Below are 19,642 nucleotides of genomic sequence, written 5' to 3'. Positions count from 1 at the left end.
CAAATATTTCAGTAGCAGATTGCCATGGCAAAAAGTTCCGTCATTATTTGGTGTGCACAACAGGAAATATTTCACTTTTGGAGAAAAAGAAAAATAGGTTTATTTGTATTATGCTTATTAATTTGTGCAGTTATTCAGTGTCTGCTAAGTTAATGTTCAAGAAAAAATGTTAATTTTTATTAAAATGTTGTATTATTTTATGTTAACTAGAGGCCCGGTGCACAAAATTCATGCACTTGCAGTCCGGGAGCCCTCAGGGGATGTCCGACTTCCGTGGCAGAGGTGGGAGAGGTTCCCGCTCGCCAGCCGTGAGCCTGGCTTCTGGCTGAGCAGCGATCCCCATGTGGGAGCGCACTGACCATCAGTGGGCAGCTCCTGCGTTGAGTGTCTGCCCCCTGGTGGTCAGTGTATGTCATAGCGAGTGGTTAAGCAGCCTTAGCATATCATTAGCATATTTTGCTTTGATTGGTTGAACAGATACCTGGACAACCAAACACTTAGCATACTAGGCTTTTATTAAATAGGATTACTCATTTATCTCAGCCCTTTGTATTCAGCATGTCTCTATCGAAATAAACCTACGTTTCTATGAAAATTGAAGCTTTTGTTTTTTTGTGGCCCACATAAACTTAAACCTTGTTTATTTGGCCCGTGTTAGCCTTTGAGTTTGACATGCTTGCTCTCCATCATCTGGCCCCTTTTCACTTCTATATCATTACCTACCAATCTGCTCAACTACCTCTGTTGTGCTCTAAGCACAATGGCCTATCAGTGGTTCTCAACCTCTGGCCCTTTAAATTTAGTTCCTCATTGTTGTGACCAAACCATAAAATTATTTTCATTGCTACTTCATAACTGTAATGTTGCTACTGTTATGAATCGTAATGTAAATATCTGATATGCAGGATGGTCTTAGGTGACCCCTGTGAAAGGGTCGTTCGACCGCCAAAGGGGTCGCGACCCACAGGTTGAGAACCTCTGGCTAGATAGCTCTTCCTTTCACAGGCAGGAGGGATCCCACTCTGGGGACTTAGCACTTGCTGTCCCCTCTTCCTGAATGGCTGTTGTCTCCCCTTTTCCTGAGGTTAACTCATTCTTGTAGGTCAGATCTGGACTTAAGCCCTCCTTGACCAAATCATAACTTATTCTACAAACTGACTTAAATTGTTTACATAGTATACATAATTATCTGTTTTTTAAGTAATACTTTTGTACTTAATTGCTCCACCTCTCAAGTAGACGGTAAAATTCAACGACAGGGACTCAGTTTCCCTTGTTCATCACTACCTCCAGCGCTGAGGACAGAACCTGGCACATAGCAGGTGCTCACCTTACTGTCAACATAAAGTAAGAACCGTTTTTAAACGCTGAATGAAGTTACCAGTAAGGCGCAAAAACCTGTTTCCCAATCGCTATGCCGAACTCGGCCTCTCAGCAATGCCAACCAACCTGGGAACCCTGGACACCCCTGACAAGCGGCTTTCGTGAACTCTGCCATTACCTGGGACTGAGAAAGACGCGACCGTGTGGGAAGAGAGCCCCAGCGCGATGCACCACCAGCCTCCCTCTACACCAGCGTTAACTCCCTCAAGGCTCGGCGGCGGCAGAGAGAGCAAAACCCCAACAAAGTCGGTGTACTGCACCGCCTTCTACCTGTCGGAGGAGTCCGCGTCGTCGAACTGCCCGGGAACCACTCGACTCATCAGCAGCCGCCGGTAGTCCATGACGGCACGCGCGGGGCGTCAGCGCCACCGGAGGAGCCACACAGACGGCCCAACCTCACGGCCTCTCCGAGGTCGCCCGCCTCGCAAACCGCGCTGTAGTCCCGATGCCAAAAGCGCGCCACGTGCTACGAGGATTTAGGATTTACAGACCCGGTACCGCCGCCCCCGGCTCCAACGGAAGCCCCGCCCCTACCGGAAATGTTCTACCGGAAGTCCCGTCCCACGGCCCACGGAGAGCCTGCGCAAGGAGGTCACACGGAAGTGTCAAGCGGTTCGCCTTCCTCGCTGGGCCCGCCGTCCCACCTGGAGGCTTTTGTTTCTGTGTCTTCCTGTAGAAAGGCGCTCCAGCCAAGCCACAGGTTCGGCCTGGGGGGTTACGTCCGCATGACTTCCCAACTCCGGTAACAGACTTCGGAGTCCCCCCAGGCCGGGCCCCCTGGGGCCGCAGCCCGGCGTGCGCCGTTCCCCGCCGGGATTGGCTGGCGCGGCGGGGGCGAGCGGACGTCACACTGGAACGGTTCGTCGCGCTTGCCTCCCGACGGGGGATTCCATAGGAAAGGTTGGAAAGTGTTCTTCTCCCTCCCGCGAAACCGGTGCGGGGGGGTGGAAGCACGAGATCCTTATTGTGGGTATAAGAAACTGCGTGGACCCTGGAAGTGAGCACGCTTTTGCGATTCAAAGAGTTTGGCGCGTTGTTTTGAGGTGAAAGTGAGAAGTGCTTGTAGAAAGCTGGTTTGTCATAACGGCTGAAAAGAATTTAAGAACACCTTAGAGTTTTGACTAGTAACCCCACTGACACCTCTTTTTTATTTCGTGCGGATCCCGCCCCCTCGGTCTCCGCGGCGCTCGCTAGGAGGCTGGGCCGGGTGGTGCGGGGTCGGGGCACCAGAGAGGCGGGCACGGACCCGAGAGCAGACGCCCCAGCGGCCACCCCCTCACTTTCTTCCCGCGAGATCCAGTGACACCTCTTTTGACGCCGGTCTTAAAACAGCTTTAGAGTATCTCTGGAAACATTTGAATAAATACTTTAAAAGTTTAACGTACATCCGGTAAGGTCGGAATGCAAGATGGTAAAAGTAAGCCTAACAAAACAAAGCGGCGGATTGTGCCCTATGAACAAAGGTGTAAACGTGTAATTGGAAGTTCTAGGTTCCCAAATTTAAGAGAGAAGGCCCTTGCAGTTTTTGCATTTGGAAATTTTTCAAACTCCCTTCACCACAACCTAGGCAATACTTATGTGTTTGGAAATTGGGAAAAATTGAGCATAAAGTTGAACCATTCACCAATCCTGACTAGCCTGCTAGGCTCGGTGGCTTTTTTATCCTTAACCAAAGGATGATGTAAGTTTGAAAAACATAAATCCTCAATAAATTATTTATTAATTTGATAATTCAACAAAGTAATCCAGGCAAATGGTAGTGACTGTAGATTGGGAAGGTTAATAGAAATAAATAATTGGAATGCTGGGTTAAATTAATATTTATCCTGGACAACACTGGTCCATTTGGTATAGGGAGTATTGTACAACCATAAATGGACTCTTCTAGAAGTATGTGTAATCTGTGAATATAAACACTAACACGCTTGAAACCATGGTTAAGACTAAAACAGTAAAACGAATAGGTATTTAATTATGAGAGATTTAGACTAAAGATTTTAGGAATTTAAAAAATAGATGAATAGTTAGATAGGAAAGTTTAGGAGAGAGAAGCGCTTGCAAGGACAGACTACTGAAGTGGTAAGGAGCATGACCTATTTGCAGGGAAGTGAGCTTGATCCTACTACAGCAGGGGAGTATTGGCTAGGTAAAGTGGGTTCAGGCTATGGAAGACCTAGAAAGTCAAGCAGAAGAATTTGAAGTCACTGTGATTGGACATCTTTTCCATCCCCACCCCCTAACAGACCTGAGGAATTAGAAGAGTATGGACCAGAGTAATGATCTAAGGGATGGAAAGAAAGCATGGGTTATGAAAATCATTTTTAAAGGATAAATGGACAGGACTTGGACAATGAGGTAGAAGGATGCCAAGTTTTCAAACCCCAAGTGCCTGAGGGAACATTGATTTACAATGTTGGATTTGACTTGATAAAGAAATATTCAAATAGCAATTATTAAATAGAAATGCAGTCAGTGTTTGGTGGAACCTAATAGGTCTCTGATAATATTTTGTGAATATCTTTTGATTAAATAACTTAGAGATCCCTTCACCTTCTGGGTCGCAAATCTTTTCAGTAATTTTCTTTTGTCCAAATTATTTACTACCATACAAAGTTACCATGGTATGGTATACTCGCACTAAAATTCTTTATTTTTTCAATAACTTGGCAAATGACATTTTAAAATTTAGGGCCGTGAACTTTACTGCTTTCTTACTGTGCAAAGGGAGGGGGGAAGTTTTTTGTTTGCATATGCTAAAAGACCTTAAAATTATGTGTTTTTTTAAAGAAGCCTTCCATCATTCAACAGTTAGGAACAAGAAATATCAAAAAATTTGGTGATCACCTTCAGATCCTGTATATTTTGACATGGATGTTTCTCATGAAAAATTAGAAAGCATGTCAGAAGTGGATGCCATGAATTTTACCAGTCTTTCTCAAGATTTAACTCACTCAAATTCTCCCTCCTGTATGGAAACCAGCAATACGACTTCAGACTTGTCTCAGGTGTGCATTGCTTATGAGGTCTGGGAGATACAGATACATTTAACATTCACATTGTGTTCCATATGAACAAACATTTTTTAAAAAAATATGAGGAACAGCCTTAGCTGGCTTGGCTCAGTGGGTAGAGGATCAGCCTGTGGACAGAAGGATCCTGGGTTCGATTCCAGGCATTTACCACGGTTGCAGGCTCGAGCCCGGGCAGCTCATGCAGGAGGCAACCAATAGACTCTCTCTCTCACATTGATGTTTCTTTTTCTCTGTCTTCCTCCTTCCCTTCCACTCTTTCTAAAAATCAATGGAAAAATAGCCTCAACAAATATACAAAGAACAATAAAGGAATCTCCAGTGGAGGCATAGAAGAGAGGAATAGTGGAACTGGTTTTCAAGAAAGGTAGAACTTGCTGAACCGGTTTGGCTCAGTGGATAGAGCATCGTCCTGCGGACTGAAGGGTCCCAGGTTCGAATCCGGTCAAGGGCATGTATCTTGGTTGCGGGCACATCTCCACTGGGGAACGTGCAGGAGGCAACTGATCAATCTCTCTCATCGATGTTTCTAGCTCTATATCCCTCTCCCTCCTTCTCTGTAAAAAATCAATAAAATATATTAAAAACAGGCAATATTTATTTAAAAAAAAAAGAAAGGTAGAACTTTACAAACTGTTAAAACTGATCCTTTCTAGTCTCTTCATGAAGTCCCATGAGTATACCAGAACACATAGCCACAACAACTCAGTAAGAATCAGAACAAGAACACAAGGAGCCTGACATCTGGTCTATTTTCATTTTGGAAAAATTTTGGTCATAGTATTATGGTGTTAATTTGGAATAAGTTGCTGTGCAGTGAATTGTAAAGAACGAATGTTTTAAATTAATTATATAAGGAAGTCCTCCCTCTTGTTTTTTATAGAAAATTTATAGACCAAAGGCATAGTTTAGCTAAAAACAGTAATATTGTGTAAGACAAGAATTAGAGCCCTAACCGGTTTGGCTCAGTGGATAGAGCACATCCCCAGTAGGGAGTGTGCAGGAGGCAACTGATCGATGTTTTTCTCTCATTGATGTTTCTAACTCTCTGTCCCTCTCCCTTCCTCTCTGTAAAAAATCAATAAAATATATTTTTAAAAAAAGAATTAGAAGTGATCTTTGAAATTCAATGAGTAATGGAGTACCAAGAAGTTTATATGAATATAACATCAATACATGTGAATATTGCTATTTTATTTTTCAAGTATATTATTCCTGATACTTTAAAAATCTAATTAGAAGGAATGATCTGAATTAGCAACAAGTAAAAAAAACAGATAGTTACATAATTCAGTTTTTATTGTACTTCAGGTACATTCAATAAGTGGAACGATGCTATAAAAAGCATATTGAATAGAGATTTGTAACCAGCTAACTTTATAAGAGAGAAGAACTTTTTTAGAACATCATTTAGATCCACATACTTGATTAACTAACAAAAATTACATAGCAATGTACATACACCTTTAGGAGAGGCCAATGGTATTTTAAGTATTCATAATGCCTTTTTTATTATTAATACAGAATGAAATAAAGAATGTAAAAAAGGAAAATGAGTCTAAAATCACACTTTCTGAAGAAATTTATAGCACACTAGATGATGTGTTAGGTGGTGAGTATCTCTTTGTTGGCAATATACAAACAGAAACTAAGATTTTTTGTGTGTCCTGTGATGATGATAATAAGAGCTAAGTACTGTGCTAAGCATTTTATATACATTATCACATTTATAAACAAGCCTATGGAATAGGACTTTTACTTCTTTGTAAATAAGGGCTGTTTTTATCTTCATTTTAAAGATGAGGCTCAGAGAGTAACACAAGAAATACAAACCATAATACATTTGACTATATTAAATTTTTTAAAATTTGTGTGTCTAAATTATAATGAACAAAGTAAAAAAGCAAGCCACAGTCTAAGGTACCTGTAATGTATACAGTTGACAGAGGATTAGTATCTACAATACAGAACTCCAATAAGAAAAAGAAACATATAACTCAATTTAAAAAACAATAGCAACAAAAAAAAAAACAGGCAATGTATATGTAGAGCTGCCATAACGAAATACCACAGACTGGGTGGCTTCAGCAATTCAAATTTATATTCTCACAGTTCTAGAGCAGTGGTTCTCAACCTTCTGGCCCTTTAAATACAGTTCCTCATGTTGTGACCCAACCATAAAATCATTCTCGTTGCTACTTCATAACTGTAACGTTGCTACTGTTATGAATCATAATGTAAATATGTGATATGCAGGATGGTCTTAGGCGACCCCTGTGAAAGGGTTGTTTGACCGCCAAAGGGGTCGCGACCCACAGGTTGAGAACCGCTGTTCTAGAGGCTGGAAGTCCAAGATCAAGGTCCTGCAGAGTGGGTTTCTCCTGAGGCCTCTCAGTTGGCCGTCTTCTTGTCCTCACATGGCCTTTACTTCTGTGCCTCCCTGGTATCTCCTTTTTTTATAAGGACACCAGTTATATTGTGGTAGAGCCCCACCCTTATGACCTCTTCTATCATTAATTACCTCCTTAAAGGCCCTATCTCTAACTAATATGACATTATAAGATACTGGGATTAAGCCTTCAACCTGTGAATTTTGAAGAAACGATTTAGATCACAGAAAAAGAAACCTGCAAGACCTTTAATACCTAAAAATATGTGCATTAAAAAGCCCACAAAATGCCATTTCATATGTATCAGTATGACATGTTGGAGAGATATAGAGAAGGAATTTCTATGTTCTGGTAGAAGTATAAATAACATTTTAGAGAATAAATGTGCAATAGCTAGTAAAGTTGAAGATATATTTTTTCTATAATATATTTCTTAAAAGACTTGAAAAGTTTATTTCATAAATGTTAATATAACTGCTAACACATAAATTTATGGTCAGCTAATTATTTTCTTTTACCTCTTTCTAATGAGATGTCAACAGTGGAAATTATTCACAGGATATGCTAACTCGGCCAATTGACACCAGCATTTCTTCCTTCAGACAATGTGAACCCATTTTCAAATATCATCAGACGAAAGCATTTAATGATAAAATGCTAACATTTCAAAATCTGATAGGCAACTTACCTTACACAGAGAAGCCAGAATTGCAAAGTCATGTATATAATTATGCAAAAGACAACAATATTAAGGAAGATTCATTTAAAGAAGAAAATCCAGTGGGAACTAGTACTTCCACAAATGAAGACCAACTTTCTCATGAATGTGAGTGGCAACCTCCTAGAAGCCCATCTGAAATCCACTGCAGTAGAGAGACACTGAAATTTATTGAAATGCCACTAGCTGAAAATACTGCCAAAGAATCTACCCTCAACTCTGGTCAACCTGAAAACTTGTGTAAGGAATATTTATACAACAATGTTGAAAAACCATTTTATCAAGAGAATAGCTTTAACCTGTATGATCTGAGAGCTGATTATGAAACAAAGGAGGTAAGATTATTTTTCTCCTTCCTTCCTCTTATTTCCTTCCTTCCTTCCTTCCTTCCTTCCTTCCTTCCTTCCTTCCTTCACTTCTTCCTTCCTTCCTTCCTTTCTCCCTTCCTTCCTTCCTTTCTTTCTCTACACCCCAGTGACCAGACATTATATAACTTAATATATGATTATCCCAATTCATCCCACACCTATCCAGCACCACTCCTAGTTATTAGGATATTATTGACTATATTCCCTATGCTGTACTTTACACCCCCATGACTATTTTTTATTGCCATTTTATTGTTCATATTTTTTTCTTCTTTTCTTCTTCTTCTTCTTCTTTTTAATATATTTTATTGATTTTTCCACAGAGAGGAGGGGAGAGGTATAGAGAGTTAGAAACATCGATGAGAGAGAAACATCGATCAGCAGCCTCCTGCACGCCCCCCACTGGGGATATGCAACCAAGGTACATGCCCTTGACTGGAATCGAACCTGGGACCCTTGAGTCTGCAGGCCGATGCTCTATCCACTGAGCCAAACCAGTTAGGGCCTTTTCTTCTTCTTAAATAAGACTCCATTTCATATAATACTGGTTTGATGGTAATGAACTCCTTTATCTTTTTCTTGTCTGTGAAACTCTTTATCTTCAATTATAAATTGCTAGAAGCCCAGTGCACGAAATTTGTGCACAGGTAGGGTCCTTAGCAGCTGCTAGCTGCTGGCTGCTGGCTGAGGCCTTCCTTCGTTCCACACCACCCCCTGGTGGTCAGCGCACATCATAGTAAGCAATCGAACTCCCAGTCGGGCAAACTCCCAAGGGGACACTTTGCATATTAGGCTTTTATACATATAGGCTAGAGGCCCAGTGCATGAAATTCATGCAAGGGGGAAGGGGGGTCCCTCAACCCGGCTGCATCCTCTTACAATCTGGGAGCCCTTGAGGGATGTCCGGCCTAAACTGGCAGTAGGACATCCCTCTCACAATCTGGGATGCTGCATGCACCAGTGACCATACTTTTCATATAGGTAAAAGGCATCTTGCTGTTGTATGGGCAGTTAAATTTTTTTGCCCTGATTATAAAAAGTAGTACATAACATGATCCTTCTGAGGCAGTAGTACCATTTCCCCCCTCTTATGGGTGGAAAAACTGAAGCAGAGAAAAGTTAAATAATTGGCTTTGTCACATAGTTATAAGTGTCAGAATCAGGGCTGACCACAAAATGTGCAAGCCAGAGTCCATGCATGTCATTGCTGCATCCTGTTTTTTCAGTATTAGAGTGGCCTTGCCAGGTTTTAATGTTTAAATATAAGAGACTGTTCCCAATATATAGGGTAGGGTCCCTAGGCCTGACTGGAGATCAAGGCCATCTGTGGGGCGACCAGCGGGCAGGGCATTCGGGGGGGCCCCTCTGGTACCTGCCTTGGCTGGTGGTCTGGCGCTGCCCACTGGCCGGCCCTTCACCCCGATCGCCGCCACCAGTTGCTTCCTTCTCAGGGGGCAGGAGCTGCCCCAGTTGGGGCAGTGCGCGATATAGCGACCGGTCATTCCACCGGTCATACCGCTCTTTGTTTGATTTGCATATTAGGGTTTTATTATATAGGACTAGAGGCCCGGTGCACAAAAATTTGTGCACTCGGGGGAAGGGGGGTCCCTCAGACCGGCCTATGCCCTCTTGCAGTCTGGGACCCCTCGGGAGATAACGACCTGCTGGCTTAGGCCTGCTCTGGGTGGCAGAGGGCAGGCCCAATCCCTAGGTGCAGCCCGTGGTCAGGCTCAGAGCAGGGCCGATTGGGGAGTTGAGGCGCCTTCCCCTGTCATGCACAGAGCAGGGCAGATTGGGAGGTTGCGATGTCACCCTCAGTCATGCTCAGGGTATGGCCGATTGGGGGGTTGGGGCACCGCCCCGTCACACTCAAGGCAGGGTCGATGGGGAGGTTGCGGTGCCACCCCCTGTCACGCACAGAGCAGGGCCCATCAGGGGGGTTGGGGCTCCATACCCTGTCATGCACCGAGCAGGGTCAATCAGGGGGTTGGGGAGCTCCCCACTGTCATGCACAGAGCAGGGCCGATCAGGGGGTTGAGGAGTTCCCCCCTGTCACTCACAGAGTAGGGCCGATAGGGGAGTTGGGGCACCGCCCCGTCACACTCAGGGCAGGGCCGATGGGGAGGTTATGACTCTACCCCATCACACACACAGCAGGGCCTGTGGGGGGTGGGGGGTTGGGGCCCCGCCCCCTGTCACACACAGGGCTGCAGGGTGATCAGGGGGTTTGGGCGCTGCCCCCTGTCACACTGATCCTGGTGCCGGGAGGCCTCGCGGCTCCGCTGATCCCGGTGCTGGGAGGCATATTACCCTTTCACTATATAGAATAGAGTCCTGGTGCATGGGTGGGGGCCGGCTCGTTTGCCCTGAAGGGTGTTCTGGATCAGGGTGGGGGTCCCCACTGGGGTGCCTGGCCAGCCTGGGTGAGGGGATGATGGCTGTTTGCAGCTGGTCACACACCCTTCAGGGTGGGGGTCCCCACTGGGGTGCCTGGCCAGTCTGGGTGAGGGGCTGAGGGCTGTTTTCAGGCTGGGACTGAAGCTCCCAACTGCTCCGTTTTTTCTTTTTTTTTTTTTTTGATTCTGGGCCAGCTTTAGCTCTGAGGCCTCGGCTGCTGAAAACAGGTTTCTGGCCTTTGTTTACTGTCTGTATTTGACACAATGTTGCGGTCCAGCTGGCTGAAGCTCTGCTGAGTAAAGCAGGTTTCTGGGTTTTTTTTAGCTTCTTTATTCGCAACATAGTTGCTGAGAGTTGCAGCTGAGAGTTGCAGGCGGGGAACGTTGGAGTTCTCCGTCACTGAAGCAAGGAAGCCTCCCTGTTCGCATCAGCTGCCTGGCTGCCAGCCGCCATCTTGGCTGCCAGTTAATTTGCATATCTCGGCCCTACTCTGTGAGTGACAGGGGGATTAGCCAATGGGAAGGGTAGCAGAGTGACACTAATTACCATGTTTCTCTTTTATTAGTGTAGATAGCTTTGCAGAGTAAAGTAATCTTGGTTGTAGGTCCTTGCTTTACATTACTTTGAATATTTCTTCCACTCCCTTATGACCTGCAAAGTTTCTGTTAAGAAATCAGCTGACAGTCATATGGGAGCTCCCTTGTAGGTAACTAACTGCTTTTCTTTTGCAGCTTTTAAGATTCTCTGTCTTTAACATGTTAAGTGCCCAGCCTGTTTTGTCTTCTGGACAGAAAGTATAGTGTCAGTCACCAGTGACTGACATGGGGCTTAACATGTTAACATTTTGCATTTTAATTATAATGTGTCCTGGTGTGGACCTTTTTGGGTTCATCTTGTTTGGGACTCTCTGCACTTCCGGGACTTGTATGTCTCTTTTCTTCACCAAGTTAAGGTAGTTTCCTGTCATTACTTTTTCCAAATAAGTTTTGAGTTTCTTGCTCTCTTTGTTTTCCTTCCGGTACTCCCATGATGTGAATATTTGTACACTTGAAGTTGTTCCAGAGGTTTCTTACTCTAGCCTTATTTTTTGGATCCCATTTTCTTTATTTTTCTGTTCTGATTGGGTATTTTTTGCTTCCTTATATTCCAAGTCACTGATTTGATTCTCAGCTTCATCTATTTTACTGTTGATTCCCTGTAAGTTATTCTTTATTTCAGTTAGTATAGCCTTCATTTCTAACCAGTTTTTTTTTTTTATGTTGTTGAGGCCCTTTCTTAAGTTCCTTGAGAATCCTTATAACCAGTGTTTTGAACTCTGCATCCAGTAGATTGCTTATCTCCATTTTGTTTAGTTCTTTTTCTGGAGTTTTATTCTATTGTTTCATTTGGGCCATGTTTCTTTGTCTCCTCATTTTGCCTACCTCCCTGTGTTTGTTTCTATGTATTAGGTAGAGCTACTATGTCTCCAAGGCTTGGTAGAGTGGCCTAATGCAGTAGCTCTCCTGTAGGTTCAAGTGGCATAGCCTCCCTGATCACCCCAGCTGGGCACTCAAGGTATACCACCCCACCCCCACCCCATATGAGCTATACACCCTCATGTTTTAAGTTGAGTTTTGATTGCTGTTGGCACATCAATGGGAGGGATTGACCCAGACCAATCTGCTGCAAGGATTGGCCATGACCACTGACCACCAACCTCCATCTACCTTGGAGGATCAACTGCAGGGACCTACCACATAGAGCATGACTTACTTCAGCAAGGCTCTGGTACCCACTGAGTCCACCCCTGAGTGCTTCACTTATGGAGGTGGTTGTATGCTGGTGCTATGACGTGGTCTGAAGCTATCCACTGGGCGTGCTGGCTCTGGGGCCTTCTGGAAGGTGCAGGCTATGTTCAGCCACTACCTGTGTTCTGCTCAGGTCCACTAGGTATAAACTGCAAAGCAATCTGCAGATGGCTGCTTCTTGTGCTTGGCTTGGAGATTCTCAGGGGAGGCTACACTATGAATCAAGGCTGGCTACTACTAGTGCGGGGCCTGGGGCTGTTTAGCTAAAGGTATGGGACCTGCTGAGACCAGATGCTGCTTGTTTGAGAGATTTTATGAAAATCTGAAGCATGAGCCAGGGTAGGCCATTCCTATGATAAAGCCACTGGAAATAGCTTGGGTGGGCCCAAAAGTTGTGTGGGGTGGGGTCTCAGGGAATCAGCAGGTTGGGCCAAACAGTGTGAGCCAAGTTGATGGAGTCTCAGATATGGCACCTGTCTGCTGGCTTTGTGGGGCAAAGTGGCTCATCAAAGGAACAATGGCTTCTGCCAGTACTTCTATCTGGGAGAAAGTTGCCCCTCCAGATTTCGCCTAGATGCCAAACAACTCAGTCCCTCCCATATGTCTCTGGTGCCTTTCAAACTGCTGTCCCTGTGCTGGAGCTCAGAGGGAGTGAGTCCGAGTAACTCTGTGTGGGGACCCTTTCAAAGGAACTGCCTAGGGTTCCAGCAGCCTGACACTCACTCAGCCTCAATTTCCACTGGTTTTTATATCCAGAAGTTATGGGGACTTCTCCTCCTGGGACTGTAACCCTGGGCTTGGCGGAGGGGTAGGGGGGTCTGGTGTGGGACTGGGACCCCTTGCTCCTCAGGAGAACCTTCATAGCCTAGGTATTCCTCCTGATTTTTATCCATCACACATGGGGTTGGGACTAGCCTATTCTGCAACTCTGTCCTTCCTACCAGTCTCGTATGGCTTCTTCTTTAATTTCTTAGTTGTAAAACTTGCATTCAGCTTGATTTAAGAGGGTTATGAATGATAGTTGTTCTGTAGTTTAGTTGTAATTTTGATGTTGTTGTGGGAGGAGGTGAGCACCATGTTTACCTATGCCACCATTTTGACGGAAATCTCAGGAGGTATATTTTTGATGGTCAGTACAGCTTGTAGAGTATTGAAAGATATGTTGTTGTTTTTTAAAGTATATTATCTGAACCCAGCCGGCGTGGCTCAATGGTTGAGCATCGACCTGTGAACCAGGAAGTTGGGTTCGATTCCCGGTCAGGGCACATGCCTGGGTTGCGGGCTCGATCCCCAGTGTGGGGCATGCAGAAGGCAGCCAATCAATGACTATCTCTCATCATTGATGTTTCTATCTCTCTCTCCATCTCCCTTCTTCTCTGAAATCAATAAAAAAAACGTATATTATCTGAGACTTTTCCAAGTGGTAATCAGCATAAAGGACATTACTTCTCTGGGGAAAATGCCTTCCTAGATCTTGAACAAGTCGAAGCAAATTTTTCTAATAAAATTAAGTCCTTACTTGGAACTTAGCTCTACCAAATGATAGTTTCTTTGAGGATCAAGGTTCTGTTCTACTTCTTTTATGCATCTTAGCATCTATATGGTGCCTTGACAATAATAAGCTTTCATATTTGGTGAATTAAATTAGCTAGAACTTAGTTTAAGAAAAAAGTTGCAAAGAGCAAGAAATACTAAATTTTTTGACAAGGAAAGCTTAAAATTTTTCTTTTATTTTCCTTCTTTTTTTTCTTTATTTTTAAATTAAATCTTTATTGTTCGGATTACTACATTTGTTCCTCTTTTTTCCCCCATAACTCCCCTCCTCCCAGTTCCCACCCCACCCTCCGCCCTCACTCCCCACTGTCCTTATCCACGATTTTTGTCCAGTCTCTTCCCGCATCTCCCACACCCCTTTTCCCCCCCAAGATTAGTCAGTCCATTCCCTTTCTATGTCCCTGATTCTATTATAATCACCAGTTCATTCTGTTCATCAGATTATTTATTCACTTGATTCTTAGATTCACTTGTTGATAGATACGTATTTGTTGTTCATAATTCGTATCTTTACCTTTTTCTTCTTATTCCTCTGCTTAAAGGATACCTTTCAGCATTTCATATAATACTGGTTTGGTGGTGATGAACTCCTTTAGATTTTCCTTATCTGTGAAGCACTTTATCTGACCTTCACTTCTGAATGATAGCTTTGCTGTATAAAGTAATCTTGGTTGTAGGTTCTTGGTATTCATCACTTTGAATATTTCTTGCCACTCCCTTCTGGCTTGCAAAGTTTCTGTTGAGAAATCAGCTGACAGTCGTATGGGTATTCCCTTGTAGGTAACTGAGTTTCTTTCTCTTGCTGCTTTTTAGATTCTCTTTTTGTCTTTTGCTCTTGGCATTTTAATTATGATGTGTCTTGGTGTGGTCCTCTTTGGATTCCTTTTGTTTGGGGTTCTATGCGCTTCCTGGACTTGTTAGTCTATTTCTTTCACCAGGTGGGGGAAGTTTTCTGTCTTTATTTCTTCAAATAGGTTTTCAATATCTTGCTCTCTCTCATCTTCTGGCACCCCTATAATTCTGATGTTGGTACGCTTGAAGCTGTCCCAGAGGCTCCTTACACTATCTTCATATTTTCGGATTCTTTTTTCATTTTGCTTTTCCGGTTGGGTGTTTTTTGCTTCTTCGCATTTCAAATCTTTGACTTGATTCTTGCGCTCTTCTGGTCCGCTGTTGGGTGTCTGTATAATATTGTTTATTTCAGTCAGTGTATGCTTAATTTCTAGTTGGTTCTTTATCACAACATCGAGGGTCTCATTAGATTTCTTGAGGATCTCACTATATTTATCGGAGGTCTCACCAGTCTTTTCGAAGGCCTTACTAAGTTTATCGGCAGCTTCTAGACCAGCCATGGGCAAACTATGGCCCACGGGCCGGATCCGGCCCGTTTGAAATGAATAAAACTAAAATAAAAAAAGACCATACCCTTTTAAGTAATGATGTTTACTTTGAATTTATATTAGTTCACACAAACACTCCATCTATGCTTTTGTTCCGGCCCTCCGGTCCAGTTTAAGAACCCATTGTGGCCCTCAAGTCAAAAAGTTTGCCCACCCCTGTTCTAGACAGTTCTTGAGAGACCTTAAAAGTGTGGTTTTGAACTCTATATCCTCCATTTCTGTCATTTTAGTCCTGTTTCTTTGTCTCTGCATTTTCTATGCTTTCTTGGTGCACACCCTTGTGGTCTTTGTGCACAGTCTTGTTGTAGTTAAGCCTTGATTGTTGTAGGTAATACTGGGGGGGATTTGACCTCCAGGCCAACTGGGTGTGAGAATCAGCTGTGTCTGCAGTGGGAGAACTTCTGCCCTCTATGGAGGTGCTAATCTAGCCTTTGTCTAAGGCTATCCCACAAATGCCTCTGTGCAAGGCTTGGGCAGGGCGGGTCCCAGGGGATCAACAGGGTGGGCAGAGCGAGCAGTTATGGCTGCTCTCAGTCCTGTCCCCAGAGGCTCTGCCTCTCAGAGTCCCAGCAACCGCTGCAAATCTTGGAGAGAAAGCTGCCCTCGAGTTCCGACCGATGCCAGACAGTCCCGCTTCTCCTGTTTGAGTCTGGGTCCTCAGAGACTCACCCGGAACTGGAGCTCAGAGCTTGAGACTCCCTCCTGATTGAAACAGACAACCACGCCCTCAGCCGCCAGCCCGCTCCACACGCACCTCCACACCTTTGTATTTTCCGCACTTCGCCTCCTCTGAGTCTCGGTATGCTTTTCTCTTTCCTTCTAGTTGTAGAATTTCCCCTCAGCTAGCCTTCCTGTGGTTCTGGGTTATGTCCGTTCTGCCTTTTAGTTGTATTTTTGAAGTGGTTGTGCGAGGCAGCAATCTCCGGTGTTTACCTATGCCGCCATCTTGGTTTCTCCCACTTTTTTCTTCTTAAAATTTTTCTATCATGTGAGATTTCTATGGACAAGCAAACATTATTTTTTTACAAAAGTGAAAGCATTAACTCATCTTTTGATGTATTAATCCTGACCATGCATGTAGTATCCTAAGAGTAATGAAGATGCTAACAGTATAAATTCTAAATGCTCTGAACAAATGAAAAATTAAGAATTGGTGTGGGCAAGTAGAAATAATAAAAGAATAACATTATTTTTTTCATTGTGAGTTTGATGAGAAAAGCTATGTTTAATGTTTAATTTGCAAGTATGACCAGTTTATTTATTTATTTATTTATTTGGAAGCAGCATTTAAATGAGGACTTTATTTCCCCATGTTTGTTTCTGGAAAATAACATTTTAAAAATTTGTTTACTGAGGACTTCCCAAGATTGTTCCTTCCTATTTCCATTGCATTAGGAATTTACTCATGCAGTCAATAAATACTTTCAGGCATCTAATAACATCCTAGTAGAGAAGACATACATTAATCAAATAATCACACAAATAAATGTAAATTTTTAGCTATGGTAAGTATCATGAATAAAAGTTACATATAAAGCGTATATAAAATATATGTAACGTTACATAAAAGTACACATAGACTTGAAGCAATGATTGGTCCTGCAAATAAAAGTAAAATGGCTATTTTACTGCCCTGGTCAGGGAGTTTAGAGAAGGCTTCCCTGATGCAGTGGGAATTGAGCTGAGCTCTGAAAGATGAGTCGGAATTAATTAGGTAATCAGGTGAGGGAGAGCATTTCATGCAGAATTAACGTGCAAAAAAACTGTGCTGCAGGGAGCATTGTTCCTGTTAGGTCCTGAAGGAAGCCCAGGATTGTTGGGTTGGAGGGAGTAAGAGGGATATAGTAGATGAGAATGGAGAGGTAGCATGGGTCAGATACCAAGATCAGATATTAGAACCTTGTAGACTTCAGAAAGGATAGTTATCTTTATCCCAGAACAATGAAGAAATATTAAAATACAGAGGTCCACCTGGCCAGTGTGGCTCAGTTGGTTGGGTGTCATCCCATGCACCAAAATCTGCAGGCTTGATCCCTGGTAGGGGGCATTGCAGGAAACAGTTGATCAATGTCTCACTCACATGGATGTCTCTCTCTCCCCCCCCCCTTCCTCTCTCTCTAAAAATAAAATAAAATAAAAATACAGAGGACCAAGATCTAAATTCTAGGAAGTTATACATCCCACTCCTGCAGATATCTTTTCCTGGGTATTTATGTCATATTCATTTCAGTGTTATTTTACTACAACTTACTGTCCTTTTTTAACACTCCCCACCCCCCCAAGAAAAACACCTGTATTGTGGGCAGAAATAAATCACTAGATGTTCACCTGGCATTCTGGTGTTCACAAGAGTTATATAGCACAATGAGGCAATGTTTAATGAGGAATTTTAAAATTATTTAAAAGAGGCCTCACAAACTATAGGGTAATTGATAAATTTGTTTTAATTCATGTGAAGTCAAGGAAAGTATATTATATGTGTCCAGAAAAGTTTGTATCAGAGAAAATGGTGAGAGTGTCAAAGTTTAATTTTTCTTTTATAAAAGTAAATGTGATACATATTTTTATCATATACCTATTGTTTGTGCTCTGCTGTGCTGTTAGGTGCTATACATACACTTAACAATTAATACTTAAGTATTTTTGTTAAGTAGGTATTATTAGTGGACGTAGATATTGTAGTTGTTATTTTATAGCTGAGGAAACCAAACTAGGGATCTACAATTCAAGGTCAGCTCTGACTTCAAAGTTCAAGGTAATCCTAAGCTTTCACACTTACTTCCTCTAATTTACAGGTTGCAGTTTCTTCAAAGGGGATACAGAATTCTAGGGACACTCCTGAGATGTCAGTCAGTCACCAAAAGGAAGTCACAGTGGAGAACATGGAAAGTCCAGGGATTATGTCAACTCATTCTCCTGCTGGCATTTCTTGGAGTTGTGGAGCATCTTGGGAGGACTGCAAAACACATGACACAGAGCAAGACTTGGAGTGCTTACAACCTCTGGAAGAGGATATGGCTTTAAATGAAGTTTTACAGAAATTAAAACATACTAACAAAAAGCAGCAAACTCTGATCCAAAATTTGCAGTGCACTAACATGTATTTAGAGAAGAAGGTTGAAGAACTGCAGGTGAAGACTAACAAGCAGCAAGTGTGCATTGGCTTCATAAATAAGCTAAAGGAGAATATCGAAGCATTAATTGAAGACAAATACAGTGTAATGCTAGAGAAGAATGAAACAGACAAGACTTTGCAGAATTTACATGACATTTTAACTAACACCCAAAGACATCTTCAGGAATCTAGGAAAGAAAAGGAAACCTTACAAGTAGAGCTTAAGAGGACCAAGGAAAATTATGTTTGTCTAAAGGAAAAGTATATAACTGAAATGCAAGAAAAAAACAAAATTGTTAGTCAGTACACAGAGGTGAACAAAGCCTTAAGCAAGAAAGAAGAAGAGGTGGAGAGGCTGCAACAACTCAGAGGAGAGTTGGAAAACGCCACCACTTCTGCTTTGGACTTATTGAAAAGGGAAAAAGAGACCCAAGAACAAGAGTTCCTGTCTTTACAGGAAGAATTTCAGAAACGTGAAAAGGAATACTTGGAAGAAAGACAGAAACTGAAATGTAGACTTGAGAAACTGGTAGCTCAACTTAAAAATGTGCAATTTATATCTGAAAGTGAAAGGGCTAAGAATACAAAACTTGAGCAGCAAATCAACGAAGTAAAAAATGAAAATGCAAAACTTCAGCAGCAGGTTGCCAGGAGTGAGGAGCAAAATTGTTTCCCTAAATTTGAGATAGCTCAGTTAAAGGAGCACTTGGAGGCAGTAATGAAGTCAGATATCACAAAGGTATTGTCACAAATTCAAAATATCTAAGGCAGAATTTCAGGAGTTTGTAATAGTCTGGTGATGCATATTAAGGCATGACACAAAAATTTTTTTGCAGAATTACTAACCAAAAAAGAGAGAATGGAAAATGCACCAGATTTGGAAAAGTTTCTTTGGTTCTTGGGTTACTTGCATTAAAGAGCAGCCATTTCTGGCCGCTTGTTATTATTTTGGTAAATATGAAAATGAATGTGGGAATTTTTGTGGCTACCTCTGACCAATTTTTGTGGCTACCTCTGACCAATTAGAAAGGATTTTTCTAATGGGGATCTCAATCTTTTCATACCATGTCTGCCTATTCAACAATAAAAGTAAATAGTATAATTGCATATTTAGTTTACATGGTAAAACAAACCTATATTTTATCACATTAATTTTGTAGAATTATAAACATTTTAGTGAGATATAATTGATACATAACATTAGTTCAGGTGTACAACATAATGATTCAATATTTGTATACATTGCAAAATGATCACCACAATAAGTTCAGTTAGCATCAGTTAAAAACAGCATAGGAGCCCCACATCAATATTTTTGGAGGGGCTGTAATTTGGTATTCTTTGCTATTCAACTGGCTTTTTTGACAGTCATGAACCTGGAAGCATGTCCTGGAAGTGATAATTTCATAAGACAGAGCAACTATTTCAGCTTTCTAGGGCTACCTTAAAATATTTATAATACGATCTTATTAACTCTACTTGGAAAGAAGGCTAATCTGAA

At 42.4% G+C, this 19,642-nt stretch overlaps 2 protein-coding genes across 9 annotated transcripts in view; one reads left to right on the top strand and one right to left on the bottom strand.

The window, feature by feature from the left end:
- The window catches only part of RIOK1 (RIO kinase 1), a 38,334-nt gene extending 36,437 nt beyond the window's left edge, over positions 1–1,897 (bottom strand). The window contains exons 1-2 of one of the 2 annotated variants that reach the window (XM_059688555.1): positions 1,654–1,896; positions 1,208–1,334 (exon numbers count right to left, since the gene is read on the bottom strand). Coding sequence is in view for 1 of the 2 variants with exons in the window: in XM_059688554.1 (XP_059544537.1) it covers positions 1,654–1,724 (71 nt within the window). In the remaining variant the exon portion in view is untranslated. Of the gene's footprint in view, positions 1–1,207; positions 1,335–1,653 lie in introns of both variants that reach the window. The other variant, XM_059688554.1, reaches the window with a different exon arrangement.
- A 62-nt stretch (positions 1,898–1,959) lies between these two features.
- CAGE1 (cancer antigen 1) overlaps positions 1,960–19,642 on the top strand; it is an 85,820-nt gene continuing 68,137 nt past the window's right edge. Inside the window, exons 1-5 of one of the 7 annotated variants that reach the window (XM_059688547.1) lie at positions 1,960–2,241; positions 4,171–4,388; positions 5,937–6,024; positions 7,335–7,855; positions 17,822–18,880. In XM_059688547.1, coding sequence (XP_059544530.1) covers positions 4,251–4,388; positions 5,937–6,024; positions 7,335–7,855; positions 17,822–18,880 — 1,806 coding nt within the window. In that variant the 5' untranslated portion in view covers positions 1,960–2,241; positions 4,171–4,250. Of the gene's footprint in view, positions 2,427–2,529; positions 2,774–4,170; positions 4,389–5,936; positions 6,025–7,334; positions 7,856–17,821; positions 18,881–19,642 lie in introns of those variants that run through there. The other 6 variants (XM_059688548.1, XM_059688546.1, XM_059688552.1 and 3 more) reach the window with 6 other exon arrangements.

This window comes from Myotis daubentonii, chromosome 3, assembly GCF_963259705.1.
Source record: "Myotis daubentonii chromosome 3, mMyoDau2.1, whole genome shotgun sequence".
Taxonomy (NCBI): domain Eukaryota; kingdom Metazoa; phylum Chordata; class Mammalia; order Chiroptera; family Vespertilionidae; genus Myotis; species Myotis daubentonii.
This window is presented reverse-complemented; position numbering and strand designations above follow the sequence as displayed.